This window comes from Prionailurus bengalensis, chromosome E3 (assembly GCF_016509475.1).
Source record: "Prionailurus bengalensis isolate Pbe53 chromosome E3, Fcat_Pben_1.1_paternal_pri, whole genome shotgun sequence".
NCBI lineage: Eukaryota > Metazoa > Chordata > Mammalia > Carnivora > Felidae > Prionailurus > Prionailurus bengalensis.
The window spans coordinates 17,479,625-17,499,600 of record NC_057357.1 but is presented as its reverse complement, the minus strand read 5'-3'; the positions used below and the strand labels follow the sequence as shown (position 1 = coordinate 17,499,600).

General features: G+C 52.5%; 2 protein-coding genes across 5 annotated transcripts; both read left to right on the top strand.

Annotated features, from left to right (window-relative positions):
- The first annotated feature begins 5,031 nt into the window (after nucleotides 1-5,031).
- Nucleotides 5,032-11,916, top strand: ARMC5 (armadillo repeat containing 5). Its single transcript, XM_043559936.1, has 6 exons — nucleotides 5,032-5,880; nucleotides 7,773-7,880; nucleotides 7,980-8,766; nucleotides 9,509-10,014; nucleotides 10,616-10,748; nucleotides 10,851-11,916. The coding sequence occupies exons 1-6, from the start codon at nucleotides 5,403-5,405 to the stop codon at nucleotides 11,668-11,670; spliced, it is 2,832 nt and encodes a 943-aa protein (XP_043415871.1). The 5' UTR covers nucleotides 5,032-5,402; the 3' UTR covers nucleotides 11,671-11,916.
- Nucleotides 11,917-13,540: 1,624 nt separating this feature from the next.
- Nucleotides 13,541-19,188, top strand: TGFB1I1 (transforming growth factor beta 1 induced transcript 1). 4 transcript variants are annotated; one of them, XM_043559950.1, is made up of 11 exons: nucleotides 13,541-13,762; nucleotides 15,061-15,176; nucleotides 15,302-15,354; nucleotides 15,457-15,599; nucleotides 15,764-15,851; nucleotides 15,968-16,082; nucleotides 16,185-16,379; nucleotides 17,298-17,471; nucleotides 17,745-17,826; nucleotides 18,107-18,255; nucleotides 18,487-19,188. In XM_043559950.1, exons 1-11 carry the CDS (start codon nucleotides 13,750-13,752, stop codon nucleotides 18,751-18,753), a joined length of 1,395 nt encoding a protein of 464 aa, XP_043415885.1. In that variant the 5' UTR covers nucleotides 13,541-13,749; the 3' UTR covers nucleotides 18,754-19,188. The 4 variants fall into 4 exon arrangements, with proteins under 4 accessions (XP_043415885.1, XP_043415886.1, XP_043415888.1 ...); XM_043559951.1 differs by having other exon boundaries at nucleotides 13,625-13,762; nucleotides 15,968-16,073; XM_043559953.1 differs by lacking the exon at nucleotides 17,745-17,826 and having other exon boundaries at nucleotides 13,668-13,762; nucleotides 15,968-16,073.
- The last annotated feature ends 788 nt before the right edge of the window (nucleotides 19,189-19,976 follow it).

Here is a 19,976-nt window from a genome sequence, read left to right as displayed (position 1 = left end):
ACATAGGAGGGTAGTGCCGCCTGCAGACAGACAGCTCAGAAACAGACAGGGTGAAGGCAAGGAGCTTACAGAACCAGGGGCACAAAAGGGGTGATTGAACTTTCCATTCTGGAGATTAGAGAGCATGGTGAAGCCACTTTCACAGCCCACCAGCACTGATCAACCTCAGTGAGCTAAACAGTGCCACCAAGTGGAGAATGGAGCCATTATACCAAGCCCTGCCCTCTGTGCCTTCCAGGCACATCTCCACTAGGGCAATCACCCTGAGAATCAGAACAGCAGGATCCTCCCCCAGAAGACCAGCACAAATCCCTTCTATGCACTAAGTCTACTGATCATAGAGCTCTGCAAGGTTTCAGCTCCACAGGAAACTAGATCTAGCTTCATTTAGGTTGTTTGTTTGTTTGTTTGTTTGTTTGTGTTGCTTCTACTTTTTTTCCCCTTGGATACAGAAAGCCAATTTTTATTTTATTTTTTGTTTTATTATTTGTTAATTTTTATGTTTTTTTCTTCTCTTTTTTTCTTTTTCCTGTAAAGTTTCTCTTAACAAGCAGACAAAAAGACACCTAGAATCTAGCTTCATTTATTTGATTTAAAATTTTTAAATTTTATTATTATTATTTCCCCCCAAATGACAAGATGGAGGAATTCACCCCAAAAGAAAGACCAGGAAAACATGATGGCCAGGGATTTAATCAATACAGATATAAGTAAGATGTCTGAATTAGAATTTAAAAAAACAATTATAAGTACTCTATCTAGCTGGGCTTGAAAAAGCATAGAAGACATTAGAGAATCCATATTGCTGAGATAAAAAATAAAAGCTAAAATCTAGTCAGGCCAAAATTAAAAATGCTATAACCAAGATGCAATCTTGAATGGATGCCATGAATGCAACGATGAATGAAGCAGAGCAGCAAATCAGAAATATAGAAGATAAAATTATGGAAAATAATGAAGCTGATAAGAAGAGGGATACAACACTTAGAGAACTCAGTGATTTATTAAAGAGGAATAACATCTGAGTCATAGGAGTTCCAGAAGATGAAGAGAGAGAAAAACAGACAGAAGGTTTATGTGAGCAAATTATAGCTGAAAACTTTCCTAATCTGGGGATGGACACAGACATCAAAATCCAAAAAGCACAGAGAACTCCCATTAAATTAAATAAAATTAACCATCACCAAGGCATATCAGTCAAATTCACAAAATACACAGACAATGAAAGAATCCTGGAAGCAGCAAGGGGGAAAAAGTCCTTACACTACAGGGAACACTTTGAAAAATTAAATATTACCTAAAGGAGAGAAGAAGATATTTATGAGCAGCGCATAACAATTTTAGAGAAGATGGAGGCCATGGATACTTGCCTTAATCTGAGAAATTAACCTGCAGTTCTCTGAAGGGATTTTGCAAATCAGTCTTGTCCCATGCCCAACTCTACCACATACCTAATATTCATATAAAGTTATAGATTTTATAGATTACAAAATGGCTCTGAGGAAGGTGAATCCCAACACAGGTAAGCAGTATAAACAGGACCCGATCATAACAACTATTTACTGAGTGCCAACCATGTGCACACTGGGTTCAGGCCTCCAATTCAGACCCTAGCTTGTGCTCTTTGAAGTGCCACTGATAGGAAACATGGCAAGAATCCTTCCCTTCATCACTAACCCCAGGCCAGGAGCATTTGTTGCTCCCGGTTTGAGAAGTGAAGTAGTATTAATCAGATGTCACCTCATTGAAGCCTCTCAGACTTGGTTCAGGTTAGGCTCTTTCTCCACCACCAGGATTTTGCACTCTGTGCTGTTACTGGTCCTGAGTCCATCTCCTTCATGACACCAAGCTACCCCAGGACAGAGGCTGTCTTGCTCATTTCTGTAACTTTAGGGAGGAGCTAGCACATCAGCTGGCATAATACTTATTGAATGACACCACCAGAGAAAGGGCTCTAGACTTTTAAGGAGATAGGAGAACTGAGGTTTAGAGTCAGTCCCTTGACCCAGGTGTTTCATGTAGGTGATCCCATGGAATCCTCAATAGTACTTAGTGAGGTAGCCATCATCATTTCTGTTTTACAGATAAAGAAACTGAAGATCAGAAGAGGTAGACCTGTCCAAGATCACATAGCTAGGAGGAGATAGGCCTGGACATGCTGCTAGAAACTGAGACAGTGATTTCTTCACATTCCTTCCTTTTACCCCTATTCTCTATGAGTACAACTCTATACATAGCAAGCCTGATAAAAGAAGGCAAAATTTGGGGACAGGGTGTTACATGCATGGGGCTAATGATGGAAAGATGGTCCCACAGATGTGGGCATTAAATCTCCTCTGACCTCAAAAAGACTAGCCTGTGTCTCTCCGAGGAACACAGACAGCTATGGGAAGGGCTTGGGCACAGATTGTGTAGGGCTTTGGGAAGCCTCCTTCTAACTTCTGTAATAGAAGTGCATTTATTTGGGCAGCTCTGTCCCATGCCTAGGCAAAAGGGCCATGTTCAGTCCTCAGTGTCCAGGCACAAGTGAATCTTTACCATTTTTTCCTCTGTTGATGGATCGGACAAAGGATTTGGGGAACCTGCAAGGGAAGGGGTGAAAGAAGGGAAAGGGGCCTATGACAAACCTTGGGCCTTTTGCTCCTGCCTAGAAATGTCACAAAGCACAAACTCAACAGATAGGGCTCCTGGTCCTTTGCTTTGGCCCTGGGCCCCACCAGCCCTAGCTTCACTCTGTAAAGACAATTATCTTTCTTTCACAGGGGTCATATATCCCAGTGCTCACATAATGGTCCCAAGTACAATTTTTCTGGTCTTTCTGTTAGAATACAGCCCTCCTTATGGTCCCCTTTGGAGGTTAAGTCCCCCCCACCAATTATGTTCCTCAAGGGGTGCCTGGAATCTTGTCCCATTCCTCTGGGATGAGGCAGTTGTTGCTCTTGAAATGATTAATCCCATCATTCCCTAGGCCCATGAAGGGATCAGCAGCTGCCAAGGATGTCCTACATCTAGAAGTAGCTGCGCCAGTACTGGATAGCTCCTACCAGCCAAAAACTCTCCCTCCAGCTGGCATTTTGTCTCTGAGGCCTCAAAAAACAGGGCTAAGCTTTCTTTTCTTGGAAGGCTCTTTGAAAACAGTACTCCCAGCTCTACTGGTTATAATTCTTCCAGCCTGGGGTTCTCTGATTCAGTCCATGAATCAACAGCCCTAGAGGAGCAGAAAGGAGGTTTGGTTAGAGATGCTGGTCCGCTCAGGCTCCTTGAGGACTGGAGCAAAGTTAGAACTGAAGTTTGGGCTGAAACTGAACCCAGGGATATTGGCAGGGGCTGCCACCCTGGTGCATCTGTTGGTGTTGGCCTAGGTTGGAGCTGTGGGCAAATGCCTTGCCACACTGCAGGCAGACATAGGGCTTTTCACCCTCTGGGCCACCTGATGGATGAACAGGTAGGAGCTCTGGGTGAAGCTCTTGCCACACTCACTTGCAAGTGTAAGGCTTCTGACCTGAGTATGTTGGTGCTGCAGCAAACTTGAACTGTCTACAAAACTTTTGCTGCAACTGGAGTACTTATAGGGCTTCTTCCCTATATGGTAGCATTGCTGTTTAAGGAGCTTGGGGCTGTGGGAAAAGATTTTGTCACATTCTGAACAGGCAAAGGGTCATTCACCCAAGCGGATGTGCTGGTGTTCAGTGCATTGGATGCACTCACTAAAGCCACAGCCACACTCAGAACACTTGAAGGATCATTCTTCATTATGTGTGTATGTTTGTGTCATAGGCAGTCCAAACTGTCTGTGAAGTTCTTGCCACACTCACAGCAATTATAAGCCTTCTCCCCAGTGTGTGAACATTGGGGCTTGAGCAGATAAGAGCTGTGCCCAAAGCTATCACTGCACCAGGCAAAGCAGTAAGAGCTTCACACCCGTGTAAGCGCTGGTACTGTAACAGGTTGGAGCTAAAGCTGAAGCTCTTCCTGCAGTCCCCACAACAGTAGGGTTTCTTGCCTGTGTGGGCGCTCTGGCGCTGGATTAGATTGGAACTAACGCCGAGTCTTAGTACATTCAGCATTTACAGGACTTCTCACTGGTATGCTGCCGTTGGTGTTTAACCAAGTCAGATCTGCGGCCAAAAGCCTCCCCACACTCTGGGAATTTGTGGGGCCAGAACCCTGAGTGGGAAACTACGGTGTGGCAAGAGATTGGAGCTAGACTGAAGCAACAGCCACACGCATGGCAGAGGCATGGTTTCTCGCCAGTGTGTATCTGGTAGTGCTTAACTAAATCTAAGCCACGTTGGAAGCTTTTGACACACTCCGAACAACAGTACAGGGATTGCCACCCACATGGCTGCTTTGGTGGTGAAGAAGGTCAGGGAGGTACGCTGCGATCAGTCCACACGCCCGGCACCCGAAGGCTTTGGGGAGTGCAGGACAGTTTGTCCTGTCAGAAGCTTCTTCCCTGGGCCAGAGCTCGACCTACATAGGCATTCCAAGTCCAGCAGCATTTCCCTGGCGGCCGGCTATCGCAGCCACACCAGGGAGGGCAGCTCTGGTGGAACAACTCCGCCAAAGAGGGTGAACCTCGGGGTTTCCTTGGGATCCTGATGTCCAGTTCCCTGCCGCTCCGCCCCGTCTTAGTTCTCCCTTGCCACTTCTGGCGACGTTGACTGCATCGCCGTGAATAAAGCCCCGTTTCCTAAAAACCACCCATTCAGTTCACAAGCACAGCGGCAAAACATTCGGGACCCAGGGAATCCAGCACCGGAAGCGGAAATGCCCAATAGCCCGTGCCGCTCTAGGAAGTGGCAGGGAACGGTCTCGGTAGGTTTAACCCTCTCATTCACTTGACTGAGCAAGAGCTCCCAATCTGCGGCCACTAACAGCAACTTGACCCTTTTGGCCTTGCTCGCGGTCCTGAGTCCGTCAGCACGGATTTCGGTGCCCTGGCCATCACTGTGGGGAGCGAAGCGAGCCGGAAGGAAAAGGGAGGGTCGCTGTGGTGGACACGCGGGGGACGGAATCGCCACGTCACTTGGGGCAGCACGGTACTGAGACTCCATGGTCGGATGTCTGGGTTCTCCAAAAGAACCAGCCCACTGCGAGCCGCCTGAGAGTTTCCCCTCCGTCCTATAACCTAAGCGTGCTAAGCAAGGCGCGGACTACATATCCCAACATGCACCGCACACGATTCTTGGGTTCGCACGATTAGATAACCATTACTCTACGTGCCTTCAGCGACTGTCCAGAGGGCCGGGATCGAGAACTACAACTTCCAACTTGCAAAATAACTGCGGCGGCGCTACTTAAAAAGCGTCAGAGAGGAGGTGCGTGGCCACGCCCCTCCTCCAGTTCCGCTCCCTTGGACGGACGGCGAGGCGGGGGCGGAGCCTTAGGCCTGAGCCAAGATGGCGGCTGCGAAACCGACTCTCACGGACTCGCTCTCGTTCTGCCTCGCGCAGCTCACAGCGGCGGCCGGGGAGGGTCTAGGTGGGGGAAAGGACACAGCTACCAACGAGACACCCTTGGGCCGTGCGCTCTTAGCCCTCCGCACACGCCACGTCAAGGCAGCAGGGGGAATCGAGCGCTTCCGGGCGCGCGGCGGGCTCCGCCCCCTTCTCGCGCTGCTGCGGCGAGCGGCGGCAGCGGGTCCCGCCCCGTCCCAGGCTGGCTCAGGCTCCGCCCCCTCGTCGGTCGAGTCAGCGATTTATGATGGCCCCGCCCCCTCGTCGGGCCCTGCCCCCTCCTCTGCGTCGTCGTCGTCGCCCTCGCCGCCAGCGCGCCTGCGCAAGACCCTGGACTTGGCGCTCAGCATCCTAGCCAACTGCTGTACGGAAGGGGCGTGCCGGGCTGAAGTGCGCAGGCTCGGAGGCATTCTCTCTTTGGGTAAGTGCTCCGCCCTCATTTCCTAGAAGGATTCCACTCACAAATCCTTCCTTCTCTGGGCTTGGGCGGAGTCTTGAGTTCTTTGTGTTGTATCCTGGAAGAACACGCCTTTAGACCGTGTAACCTCCCCCCCCCCCCCCCCCCCCCCCCCCCCCCCCCCCCCCCCCCCCCCCCCCCCCCCCCCCCCGGCTCTCAAACCTTCAAGCCTTCCTTATAGATGATACCCAATCCTGACCAGATCAGATAATTACAGCCATTACCTGCGTGTTGGTTGTTGGGCACATCCCTCGAATCCGAGCTACTGGAGACCAAAAGATTATTTGGTGACTTTTGGGTAATTCTTACCCTCCATTTATGAGGTTTATAGCAGACACTACATGCCTACTGAGTGGCCCTGTGCAGAGCTCCCATTTGGTGAACTTTAGGTCAGAAGTTGTGGTTTTCTGCAGTGAGCTAGACCGAGAGAACCGAGGCTAGAATTCCTTGTTGTAAAATTGAATAATAATAGCTACCTTACAAAATTGAAGTAGTGAGAAGCCGAGTGCAAACATTGAACGCAGATATTCTAAGACCGGGTACTTTCAGGTATTAAAAACCAGCACAAGAAGAACAAATCCTAACAAAAGATCGCAGGCGTTTGTTTACCAGCTAAGTTGGCGCCACCTTGTGGCAATGTGAACACAGTTTACAGAGTGCCTACCGGTTACGAAATTATGCCAGCTTTTTTTTTTTTAATGTTTATTTATTTTTGACAGAGAGAGAGAGACAGAGCATGAGTGGGGGAGGAGCAGAGAGAGGGAGACACAGAATCCAAAGCAAGTTCCAGGCTCTGAGCTGTCAGCACAGAACCTGACACAGGGCTTGAACTCATGGACCGTGAGATCATGACCTGAGCTGAAGTCAGACACCCAACCGACTGAGCCACCCAGGCGCCCCTGAAATTATGCCAGTTTTGATGAAATCTTAATTTTTTTGTACAAGACGAAAATTTAACATTTTTAAATTGTATAAAATGCATCTGGACCATAACGTGTTTGACAAGAGGCCTGCCACATTAATAAGTCCTCAATAAATTATAGATCTTGTTATTAGCATATAACTCTCATCATTCAATCACTATTCTGTATTAAAAATTTTTTTTAACATTTATCTATTTTTGAGACACAGAGTATGAGTGGGGAGAGAGCAGAGAAAGAGGGAGACACAGAATCTGAAGCAGGCTCCAGGCTCTGAGCTGTCAGCACAGAGCCTGACGCAGGGCTCGAACCCATGAACTGTGAGATCATGACCTGAGCCAAGGTCAGACGCTTAACCGACTGAGCCACCCAGGCGCCCCTTTTCTGCATTTTAAATAACTCCTATGTCCGTCCACATTTATTCCTTCTTCTTTCATGTGCCCAGAGACTGGTGCCCATGTGCTGGGCTGTGGTGGTAGCTGACTTGCTTTAAGCCACTGTCCTTTCTCACCTTAACAAGAGTCTCCTTGCCTCTCTCCCCGCCTTACTCTTTTTCCCTATAATCCATTCTCCCCATGGCTACCAGATTGTATCACTTCACTTCTATTCTTAAAACCCTTTGTGGTTCCCAGTGCCCTCATATTCAAGTCCTGCCTGATCCCTTGGGCTGGCATTTGAGGCCCTTCATGAGGGCATAGCACAGACATTGGATCTCACTTCTGGGCCTTTGCAAAGGCTGCTTCCAAATTTGAAATGCCCTGTAGCACCCCCATCCACTATCTTTCTAACAAATACCTACCTGTTTAACCTTTCAGATCCAGTAAGTGTCAGCCTCTTCTGGAGGCCTTCCCTGACCCTCTCAGGCCACATTCTTAAGGTCATTAATGAGAGAGACAAGAAGGGGCAGGACCCTCAAGAGACCAAATTATCTTGCAGTGACTATTCTTCAGTGCGTGAAGACAGACAGCATCCAGAACAGAACAGCCCGTGCTCTGGGGAATTTAGCCATGGAACCTGAGAGCTGTGGGGACATCCATTCTGCTGGTGAGAAAGCTATTAGTGTGGAGTTAGCTAGGGCTTGGCGTGGGAGAAGGAGCGTAGGTATCTCCTTGCTCACTCTTTGTACTCCTTTTCCCTCTCCAGGTGCTGTTCCCTTGCTGGTTGAGAGCCTGACAGCCTGCCAGGACTCCCAGTGCCTGCAGAGTGTGGTGCGTGCCCTCCGCAACCTGGCCGACTCACCCCAGCACCGCCTGGCCCTGGCACAGCAGGGAGCAGTACGCCCTCTGGCTGAGCTTCTGGCCGCTGCCCCAGACCCTGCACTGACCTTGGCCCTAGTCCGTGCCCTCTTAGAGCTGAGTCGAGGCTGCTCCCGGGCCTGTGCTGAGCAGCTAAGTCTGGGTGGAGGATTAGGCCCACTGGTCAGTTTGGCCTCCCACCCCAAAAAGGCAGTACGGGAGGCAACTATCTTGATCCTTGCCAACCTGTGTGCCCAGGGCCTTGTACGGCCTGCATTGGGCAATGCTGGTGGTGTGGAAGTACTACTGGGTGAACTCCGGCGGCGCAGGGGACCTAATGGGGCTGGCCCAGCCTCTCAGCAGCCCCTGGTACGAGCCGTGTGCCTGCTGTGCCGGGAGGCCATCAACCGGGCCCGGCTGCGGGATGCTGGTGGTTTGGAGCTGTTGATGGGCCTGCTACGGGACCCTCGTGCCAGTGCCTGGCACCTTCGTGTTGTGGCTGCCCTCGTGGGCTTCCTGTATGATACTGGAGCCCTGGGCCGGCTACAGGCTCTGGGACTTGTACCTCTCTTGGCTGGGCAGCTGTGTGGTGATGCTGGTGATGAGGAAGAAGAGGGAAGAGAAGCTGCTTCCTGGGACTTTCCTGAGGAGCGGACCCCTGAGCGGGCAGAAGCTGGAAGCTTCCGAAGCCTAAGGTGAATCCCCACCTGATTGCTGTGGGTTGAGGACTCTGGCTGTCTTCACTACCCCATTCTATCTCAGTCAACTCTTGTTGACTCTGATTCCTGATTCCTCATTCTCCCCGGACATGACCACTTTCTAGTCATCATTAAACATTCTTTTTCCTGGGGCGCCTGGGTGGCGCAGTCGGTTAAGCGTCCGACTTCAGCCAGGTCACGATCTCGCGATCAGTGAGTTCGAGCCCCGCGTCGGGCTCTGGGCTGACAGCTCGGAGCCTGGAGCCTGTTTCCGATTCTGTGTCTCTCTCTCTCTCTGCCCCTCCCCCGTTCATGCTCTGTCTCTCTCTGTCCCAAAAATAAATAAATGTTGAAAAAAAAAACACCATTCTTTTTCCTGAGTCCATCTTTGGCCTTGGCTCTACGCCAGCACCTCTGAACTTTGGGACCCAGACAGGTTCACTGGACCATTTTTACTTTGTTGTCTGTTCACCCCTTAATAGAATATAAACTCTGGTAGGATGGGGACTTTAGTTTTCTTACTGTTCATGCCCGGTACCTAATACTGGACTTCGTACATAATAGGTATCAGTAATTGCTGACTGAGTTGGGGTATTTTTCCCCATTTCCCTTTCTCTCCTATCCCCCCTGGCCTCATTTCCTCTCCCTGGCTTCAGTCACTTAGTTTTACATGACAGCTCTTTGGCTCTGCTCCTTTGTTGTGGTTCTGGGTTCAGTCTCCCCATTTTCCCCTCTACAGGTCATGGCTGATCTCTGAAGGCTACGCCGCAGGCCCGGGAGACATCTCTCCTGACTGGTCCCCTGAGCGATGTCCCCCACCTCCACCGCCACCGGAGCCAGCTGAGCCAACCAGCCCCACCCTGGGCCCAACTTCACTGCGGACGCCTCGCACACTGCGCACACCTGGCCGCAGCCCTGCCGCCACCTCTGAGGAGCCTTGGGGCCGTGAGGGGCCAGCGCTGCTGCTGCTGTCGCGCTTCTCCCAGGCTCCCGACCCAAGTGGGGCATTGGTGACCAGCCCAGCCCTATGTGGCCTGCTGGCCTATGTGACGGGGTCACCGGGTCCACCGAGCCCACGTGCACTGCGCATCTTGGCACGCCTTACCTGCAACCCTGCCTGTCTTGAGGCCTTTGTGCGCAGCTATGGTGCTGCACTGCTGCGTGCCTGGCTTGTGTTAGGTGTTGCCCCGGAAGATTGGCCCACACTGCGTGCCCGCCCAGTTCGACGCCAGCACCGGGAGCTGGGTGTGTCCCCCATAAGAGGCCCCGTCCCCCTCTGGTTCTGGACTGAGAACCTCACTCTGCCGTTCATACCTTTCTCACTGCCCTGCCCAGCCCACCATCCAACCTCAGTCACCAGGTGGGAAGAGGGAGGGACTCCCAGCATGCAAAGTTCCGCTCCATCCTCTGCCCAAGTCTTAGGGCCTGTGTACCCCAACACCAGGCTTGGTCCTAACAACTTAGAATCATGTTTGTCTGTATTTCATTACCCAATATGCTCTTGGTTCTGTACTATCCTGATTGCCTTCCCACTGGGCACACTGAGTTAGAAAACTCTGGCTCAGGCACCATATCCTCCTAGGCCCCCCACCAATCCCAACACTGCCAGGGACTTCCCTGTCTTCTGTGTCCTGACTGCAGGTTCTGAGTCCTTTAGAACCCAGATGTATGCCCTATCACACTTTGTTCTTGCCCTTGATCTTCAGTTCCTAGCATCTGGACCCTTTCCCTCTAGGGCCTGCAGTCCTACCCCCTTCCATGCCGTGAGATTTTAGCCTCATTCCTTTGAAGGACCCAGAGTTGGGACATCAACTCCCAACCTGACTTGCTCTGCCCATCTCTGCAGGTGAGATGCTGCTGCAGAACCTGACTGTGCAGGCTGAATCACCCTTTGGAGTGGGCGCCCTCACTCATCTGCTGCTCTCTGGAAGCCCTGAGGACCGCGTGGCCTGTGCACTGACCCTGCCCTTCATCTGTCGGTGAGGGGGATGTGGGTACCTCACAGGGATCAGGGGAGCAAGATTGCTATTCCCTAATGCTACCGTTTTTCACCTTCTGAAAGATTCCCTTTCTTCCCAAAGGAAGCCCTCTCTGTGGCGCCGGCTACTTCTGGACCAGGGCGGCCTCCGGCTCCTCCTCTCAGCGCTAACTCGGCCAGCTCCACATCCACTCTTCCTCTTCTTTGCTGCGGACTCCCTTTCCTGCCTCCAAGGCCTGGTGTCTCCCACTGTGAGCCCAGCCCTCCCACCTACAATCCCTTTGGATCTAGATGCCCCCTCCCCTTGCCTTTATGAACGTCTGCTGGGCCCAGCCCCCATCCCAGCCCCTGACCTGCATTTCCTACTGGACTCAGGCCTAAGGCTCCCTGCCCAGCGAGCTGCCTCAGCTACTGCCTCCCCTTTCTTCCGGGCCCTGCTAGCTGGCAGCTTTGCCGAAGCCCAGATGGACCTGGTGCCACTTCGAGGCCTGTCACCCAGTGCAGCCTGGCCTATCCTGCATCACTTGCATGGCTGCCGGGGCTGTGGCGCTGCACTGGGGCCTGTTCCCCCACCAGGCCAGCCCCTGCTGGGCTCAGAGGCTGAGGAGGCACTGGAGGCTGCTGGCCGTTTTTTGCTCCCTGGGCTAGAGGAGGAGCTGGAAGAGGCTGTGAGCCACATCCACCTGGGACCCCATGGTGGCCCAGAGTCAGTGGGTGAAGTATTCCGCCTGGGCCGGCCCCGACTGGTTGCGCATTGTGCCCGCTGGGCTCTGGGGCCAGGGCAGTGCCCTCGGAAACGGGCCTTGGCCTTAGTGGGGCTTGTGGAGGCAGCAGGCGAGGAGACAGGGCCCCTGACTGAGGCTTTACTGGCTGTGGTAATGGGGGTTGAATTCGGGGGCAAGGGTTCCAGCTTAGACTGTTGATGTCCCCTGGGAGGGGATCCAAGGATGAGTTGGCTATGAAGGAGGACTCCCTCAGAGCAGCATAAGAGGAAGCTGAGCAGAAGTCACCATTGAGGACCGATGAGAGAATGGAACTGTACCCCAGGATGATGGTCTGAAGACGCCAGGGTCCGAGTGTGGGACCCACAGATGAAGAACAGCCCAGGGCTCCAGGCACCTGGCCTGGGCCAGCCTTCCAGAGTTGAGATTAAAAACTTTGGAATTGGATACCCCTATTGTGTGGTGTCTCTGCTTACTTTCCAGTGGGAGTCCCCCCACTCCCTTCACCTATCAAACAGGGTCTTGTCCAAGTTGATGTGTCTCAACACAGGCCACCCTTGGCATGTAGGAGTTTAATAAGTAATTATGCAGTGGTTCCTGGAGTCCTGGGATAGAGTAGAGTACTGGGAGAAGCCTGCTTTCTGCTTATGCAACTTCATTGCTCAGGTATCCAGCGAGACACACAGACTTTGGTTAGTGTCTTTTGAAGGGGCTGGGCTGAGGAAATGTGAGTGTGGGGATGTATGTCCAAGGCCTTGGCATTACCGTTTCCTGAGTGACCTTTGCTCATCTTGGGTCTTCAGTCTCTGTGTCTGTCTTCATCTCTTGGACGAAGTGTCCTTCTGCTATTAGCCTGAAGGAAGACCTCTATGTTCCTAGAGTCCCCAAAGCCCTGTCTTAGTTTTGCTCAGAGAGGGCCAGAGCTCCAGGTTGTATTCAGCTTATGTTGCGCTGTGTATGATCTCTCAAGGCAGGATCTACATCACCAGGATCCCAGATCAGTAAACCACTCAGGTGGCAGCCTGACTTCAAGGAGGGTGCCCGGACTGGCTGCCAGTTAGCTTCTGGGGAGCTAAGGTTGACACTTGCTATCTCTGTGCTTCTGTGAGTGTCCAGGTCTCTGTTCTTGGGCTGTGCATTAGAACTACCCAGAGAGCTTTTTAAAAATACTGATGCCTAGGCTCTTTCTCATTGAATTGGACTGAGGGGAGGATGCTCTGGGCATCAGTATTTTTAAAAAGCTTCCCAGGTTGTTTTAATTTGCTGCTGGGTTGAGACCCACAGTCCAGGGACTGCAACACTGTCGTGTCTGTCCAAACTCCGCTCTAAGTGTTCACTTCCACCTTGATTACCGGGGGTCTCAGTCCAGGGAAGGCCCCTTGTTCCTTTGTGGATGGGGTCTGTGTCTTCTCTGTGTTCAACAGTATCTTGGGAAAGGGCTCTTTCCCAAGGGTCGCCTCAGTGTTGGGGAAAGGCTTTGTCTTGAAGGCTGGCTATGGTCTGGTTGCCTGAAAGTGTTTTCCCTGAGTCTGCATGGGGCTTGGGCCTGGGTTCAGTTTACCTGTGTCTATATGTTTGGTTCCAATTTTTGGAGAGAAGGTCCTGGCTTAGAGGATGGGAGAGTTCGTTGTGTCTATCTGTCTCCATTTCTGAGAGATTTGTGTCTAGTATATGTGCCATTTGGGATCTGTTCATGTCATTGCTATCAGGGTCTCTAAGGGAATGTCCCTGAACCTGCTGTCTAACTGATCCTTAGAACGATCACTTCTGCCCCCAACCCAACAATTCTGTCTGGGGCAAGTCTCTCTGGAACGGCCTGAGTGGACAGGGGCTCTATCAAGGACTCAGGGTGCTAGCCTTGGTGGGGGGTGTCTGCTTGGGGGCCTCAGTCTGGTCTAAGAGTCTCATTGAGCAGAGGATCTCCAGCTTGGTCTGGGAGAGCCTCTTCTCTGACTTTGGCTCAGGCAGCCTGGGGCTCCCTGTAGCTGAGGCCAAGGCTGGGGTGTGGCTGCCTCCGCGGCAGACAGGCGGGCTGGGCCTGGGTGGGCCTTGGCCCTCCTTCCTTTACACGCCCCCATCCTGGGTTCTCCCGTTCTTTGCACCCTCGCTACCCAACCCCCCCCCCACCCCCCCCGCCCCCCACCAGCTCCATCCCAGCGGGTCCCGGCTTCCTTACATGGTCACGGCCGGGCCTCCAACTCCCGGACGTCCCCCACCCCCCGCCCCCACCGGACACAGCCCCCGCCCTGCTCGCCCCGCGCGGTGCGCCCGTGCCCCGCCATGGAGGACCTGGGTGAGTGGGGCTTGGGTCCCCTTATCCCCAGCTCCTCACCACCATCTAGACCCGCTTCCTCATCCTGGAGCCCCCTTGCACTCCCCAAATCGCCCCATCCCTGCCTTCTGTCTTCTTGATTCTGGTCTTTGCCCGCGCCTCCTTTCCGACACCACGTCCCCCTTCCTGCCTCTCCCTTCCTGCCTTTCCCGGACTGGCCGCTCCCTCCCTTCTTCCCTCGCTCAGCTCCCTCCCTTCTTCCCTCGCTCAGCTCCCTCCATCACAGGCTGCTGACAGATGGGCAGGGAGGTGTAGCGCCTGCCAGTGGGCGCCTGGGCTCAGGGGCTCTGGGAACGGAAGGGTTAAAGGGGTCTTGGGGTCCAAGCCTGGGAAAGTAGATGGGAAGGGAGAATATGAAATCGAATTCTCGAGAAGAAAATGGGCCTGCCTCAGAGTTTAGGAGAAGAAAAGAGTTAAGGGACCCTAGGTATGGTAGGGGTCGGGTCTTTCCGCCTAGAAAGAGAACAGATGAGTGCCAAGATGCCAGGAAGAGGTTAAGGGTTCCACTGTGGTACTCAGAGATGAATAAAGGAGTAGGGACTTCTAGGTTCTGGAAAGGAAAGGATTCAAAGGATCTAGATCTGAGGATGGGTGGGGGTGGGGGGTTGTCTTGGAGGAAGAAGGAGGACCGGCATCTCCTCCTCCTGGTCTGTTGGAAAGGCTGTACTCTCCATGGGAGAGAAGGGGTTCAGGCACCCTTCAGTAGGGGGTGCTGCTCAGTAGGGGCAACCGGCTTGTATGGAAAATAAGCCAATCAGAAAGCAGGTCCTAGGAGACCTGCCAATGAGGAGCATAGGGTGGGACCCAGTACCTGGAGTTGTGCCACAGCAGGGCGAGTCTGTTTAGGTGGGGGAGGGGAGCAGGAATTACTGGGCAGAAAGAGCATCCAACCAGAAAACTGGGTGCCAGGCATACAGCCAACTGAGCAATTTGGGGTGAAGTCAAATTTGGCTTGCGTAAATCGTCAATTTTGACTGCATCAGGGAAGATGCAGAAAATAAAAGAATCAGGTGGTTTTTGTGCATGACTCCCAAGATGAGCCATTTGGGATGTTTTTGGTCATAAGTATTCCCTGCTGCACTTCTACTTCTCTGCCTTGGTCTGGTCTGTGTTTCCATCTGATTCTTAACTTCTGCTCTTAATACTGGCTTCTGTCCTCCTCAACTACTGCCTACTTGGAACTTCTAATCTCTTAAGTCCCTGTCTCTGCTCTAACCTTAACCTCTCAACTTCTCATCCTGACGGACTCTCCCCTGCAGATGCCCTGCTGTCTGACCTGGAGACCACCACCTCACACATGCCAAGGTCAGGGGCTCCAAAAGAGAGGTCTCCAGAGCCTTTCACATCTCCCCTGCCCTATGGCCACCAGTCACAGGTGAGATCAAATGTGGGGGACTGGGGTGACACTAGGGCCAAGTTTGGCCAGGACTAGGAGAATCTGAGCTTGAGTGGGGCAAAGTATAGATCTATCATCCCACACATGCATCTTTCTCTCTGTAGACAGGATCTGGGGAGTCTTCAGGAGCTTCTGGGGACAAGGACCATCTGTACAGGTGAGGGTTCTGGGAACTGCAGGAGGTGGAAGCCAGTTAAGACTCAGGTGAAGAGGCTTGGATTCCCCACCCCTGAACCCAGGCTTCCACCCTGTTTTCCAGTACGGTGTGCAAGCCTCGGTCCCCAAAACCTGCAGCTCCTGCGGCCCCTCCATTCTCCTCTTCCAGTGGTGTCTTGGGCACAGGCCTCTGTGAACTAGACCGATTGCTTCAGGAACTTAATGCTACCCAGTTCAACATCACAGGTACCAGGTCACAGAGATAGGCCTTGATGGAATGGGGACACGGTGGAGAAGGGAAAAGACTGAGGGGTATACTCTTCCAGAGTAGCAGCTAACAGGACACAAGTCTTAACTGGAAGGGGATAGAGTATGACCCCATATCCAGTGCCCTTCTCTCCTCTCTGCAGATGAAATAATGTCTCAGTTCCCATCTAGCAAGGAGACTGCAGGGGAACAGAAGGAGGACCAATCTGAGGACAAGAAAAGGCCCAGCCTGTGAGTTTGACATGGCTGGTAGAGCTGGGAGAGAGGTGATAGATGCCTAAATTACTGGAGGATAGCATTCATTATTCTGGGGGGCTCTGAGCTAACACAAGTTGTGTTCTTCACAGCCCTCCCAGCCCATCCCCTGTTCTCCCAAAGCCTTCAGCAACCTCGGCCACCCTGGAATTGGATAGGCTGATGGCTTCACTGTCTGACTTCCGTGTCCAGAACCACGTGAGTCAGGTAGGAGGTGGGCCAGTGTGGATTTGTGGCTCCCCAACCCCTTTTAGAACCATCCACTTCTTCTGCCTTGTTGACTCAACTCTGATGTCCTTCTTGCTGCAGCTTCCAACCTCTGGGTCAACTCAGCCACCAGTGCCAAGCTCTGTGAATGAGGGCTCCCCATCCTCACCAGGGCCAACTAGCAAGGGCAGCCTAGACACCATGTTAGGACTGCTGCAGTCTGATCTCAGCCGCCGTGGTGTTCCCACCCAGACCAAGGGTCTCTGTGGCTCCTGCAATAAACCTATTGCTGGGCAGGTAAGTGGAGAACTGTGAGTAGGGAGATAGAGCCCCATGAACCCATCCTGAGAGCCAGATTTTGTGTTTTTTTCTTTTAGTAAATGACTCTGGGAAGTGGGTATTACTGTTGTTCATATTTTACAGATGAGGAAACTAAAGCTCCGAGTCACATTGCACGTAAGTGGTAGGATGAGAATGAGAATTCCAACTCAGTTACCATTTATTGTGGTTCTACTTTGTGCAGGCACTATTCTAGCTCTCTTACAAACCTCCATCTCTTAGTCTTCACCAAAGTCTTATTGGGGCCACCTACCATTTCTCAGTCATCCACAAAAGATGTTTCTGCTCCACCAGCATCCGGTGTGTGAACTCTGGTTCTTGGCTAATTGACTGAGTAAATGTTGTTGACAACAGCTGTGCCCAGTGGTTGACCTAGATCCTCTTGCTAGATTTAGTGCCCTGCTTCCATCCCAGAATTTTTAATCTTAGCAGGGTGGCATTGTGACTTTTTTGGGCCCTAGTCACTTTCACCTTCATGGGTCCCTCCCTCCATTAAATTAAAAATTAAAATTGTGTTTTATGACTGCGTTGGTATGAAGAAGAATTTCTTAATATTATATATTAAATCATTTTCTTCCAGCTCATTTTTTTCTTCTGATTTTTAAAGTAATTACAACATTTTCATGAGCTTCACAGTCCTAAGTACTGTGCTGGAAGACCTGGGTTGAATCTCTGTCACTTACAGACTGACTTGAACATTAGGTTCTTCATCCTAATCTCTTAGGGTGAGTGGGAGAAATGAGGGAAGGGAGTCAAATGGTAAAAAGAAAAAAAAAAAAGAAAAGAAAACTTGAAATGTGCCATGTAAATCTTAGCTCATTGGGCGCATGGCAGCTCAAGGACCACTCTGATCCAGGCCTCACCCTCAACTCACAGGTGGTGACTGCGCTGGGCCGTACTTGGCACCCTGAGCACTTCATTTGCGGTGGCTGTTCCATGTCCCTGGGAGGCAGCAGCTTCTTCGAGAAGGATGGAGCCCCCTTCTGCCCTGAGTGCTACTTTGAGCGCTTCTCCCCACGTTGTGGCCTCTGCAATCAACCCATCCGACATGTGAGCTGCACCTGTCCCACAAACCCCACCTCACCCAGGGTCCCTGTGGGGTGGGCCCCATTCAAATCACAGCCCCCTGCCCACCCATGCTAAGCCCCTTGGCCGTGTCCAAGGCCCTTTGGACTCCACCCACTCTCTTTGACTTCCAAGTTCCTTGTTAGGTCTCTTGTGCCTCAAACTCCTACTTAAACCCAATTGCATAGGTTCAGGGTGGGAGAGGAAGGGAAGAAGGGATGGAAGGCCATACTGAGTGTCCTCGTTCATGCCCCACAGAAGATGGTCACTGCCTTGGGCACACATTGGCACCCAGAGCATTTCTGCTGCGTCAGTTGTGGGGAGCCCTTCGGAGATGAGGGTGAGAGCTTGGCTCCAGTCTTGAAAGCCACCGGTCTGCTCAACATCCCGCCTAACCCACTTTGGTCCAGCCTGCTAAGACCTTCCAAGTCTTCTGGCCCCACCCTCTCCCACTTGCGAGTCCCCATCCTATCTCCTCCCACTAGGCCCCCACTCTAGACCCCATCCCTCCCTCTCTGCTGCTCAATCTGACCACCCCTCATCTGGCCTTCCAGTCTCAGATCTTGCAAGTCTTGGGTGCAGCCTGCACCCTTTTCTTTCCTCCCTGCTCCTGCCTCTAGGTTTTCATGAGCGTGAGGGCCGCCCCTACTGTCGCCGGGACTTCCTGCAGCTGTTCGCCCCGCGCTGCCAGGGCTGTCAAGGCCCCATTCTGGATAACTACATATCTGCACTCAGCGCCCTCTGGCACCCGGACTGTTTCGTCTGCAGGGTGCGCTCCTAGGGGGGGAGGTGTTGGGGGGGGGTGGCGGGGAGCGGTGGATGGGGAGCTGGGCCAAAAGGGGAGCCTAACTAGGAGCCTAGGCCCAAGACAGGGTGTGTCACATCTGGGGTGGGGCTGTGGAGGGTGGGGTTGTCACAGTGGGTTATTAAGCTCCTAAAGTGAGTTATCTGGTCAGGGGATTGTTGGCTGACCCATCCTTTCACGACCACCCTCCCCCAGGAATGCTTCGCGCCCTTCTCGGGAGGCAGCTTTTTCGAGCATGAGGGACGCCCTCTGTGTGAGAACCACTTCCACGCGCGGCGTGGTTCATTGTGCGCTACGTGTGGCCTCCCGGTGACCGGCCGCTGTGTGTCAGCCCTGGGCCGCCGCTTCCACCCAGACCACTTCACCTGCACCTTTTGCCTGCGCCCTCTCACCAAGGGCTCCTTTCAAGAGCGTGCAGGCAAGCCCTACTGCCAGCCCTGCTTCATCAAGCTCTTCGGCTAATGGCTTGTGGGGCTCTCCACCTACCCCTGATGCCCCCACCCAGGAGACCAAGGCCCCAGAGACCCCCACTCTTCCCCAAAAGACGTGCTCTCCTGACCCAAAGGCCTTGCTCTTTGAGCTTGGGGCTCTCCCCACCCCATCCTGTGAGGCCCCACCCGCTAGAGAGACCCCCCACCCCCAAGGTGCTGTACTCTTAAGTTCTCTGTGGTCAATTCAGAAAAGATCTGGCCAGTTTCAAAGCCACACTGCCCCAAAGTGGGTCTCACAAGTAGAGCCACCCTGCGTGAACTCTTCACTTTATCCCCAACCTTGAGGGAGCCCCCTTATGGGGCAATTCCTAATAATCAGAGGACAGGACAAGACATCCCTGCTCCCTGCTCCCTCACTATTCTGAGCACTTTTTTTTCTACCTGCATAAAAACATGTTCCACATCACACTGGTGCTGTGTCTCTGACTGCCCTGGGGTGGGGGCGCGAAGTGGGGAAGGCTTGCATGGTGAAGCCCTGCCTCTGGTGTCTCTGGCTGCAGCAGGTTCTAGGTCATCACCCTGTGGCCGCAGTGGACCTACAGCCTCAGCCGTTGCATGCTGTCCTTCACATATCAAATGAGCCTGCGCAGGATTGTACAGATAGTGGCAAGCCAGGACAGGAGCTCAAGCTGGGCCCCGTGGAACCTTTCCACCCTCATTCCCCACTTCTTTAGCTCCATGTATTCTTGAAATAAGCAATTAATCTGTCTCCACCCTCACCACCTTGTCTAATTTCCAGATTTTTAAGACCCTCAGAGAGGGGTTCCATCCAGAAGTGCCAGTTTATGCCCACCCTTTGGATCTGGGCACTAAGGCACAGCTTCCCTCTTATTTATATTGACTCATTACATCTCCCCTAGGCAGAGAATGACATGTGGGATGGTCAGGACAGTGACTGAAGGAAGCACTAGGGGCTGTAGGAGCCAGAAGAAGGCTTTTAACTCAGATCAGGGGTCAAGGAGCTAAGCCACAGCAGAAAGGGGTGGGGCCAGGGATTTTTAGGTGTGGAGTTTAGGCTCTGATTCCCCAAATCCCTCTCTGAGCCCCTGAACCTTCACTTTGAACTCTGCAATTCCCTAGTGAGGGGGCCTGGGTTCCTGGATCTAAACTATAAATCTAGATCTAAACAATAGCCTTTGAGGCTGAAAATGATGGATTGATTCTCAGAGGTCCTTCCTACTTAAGGAAGACCTG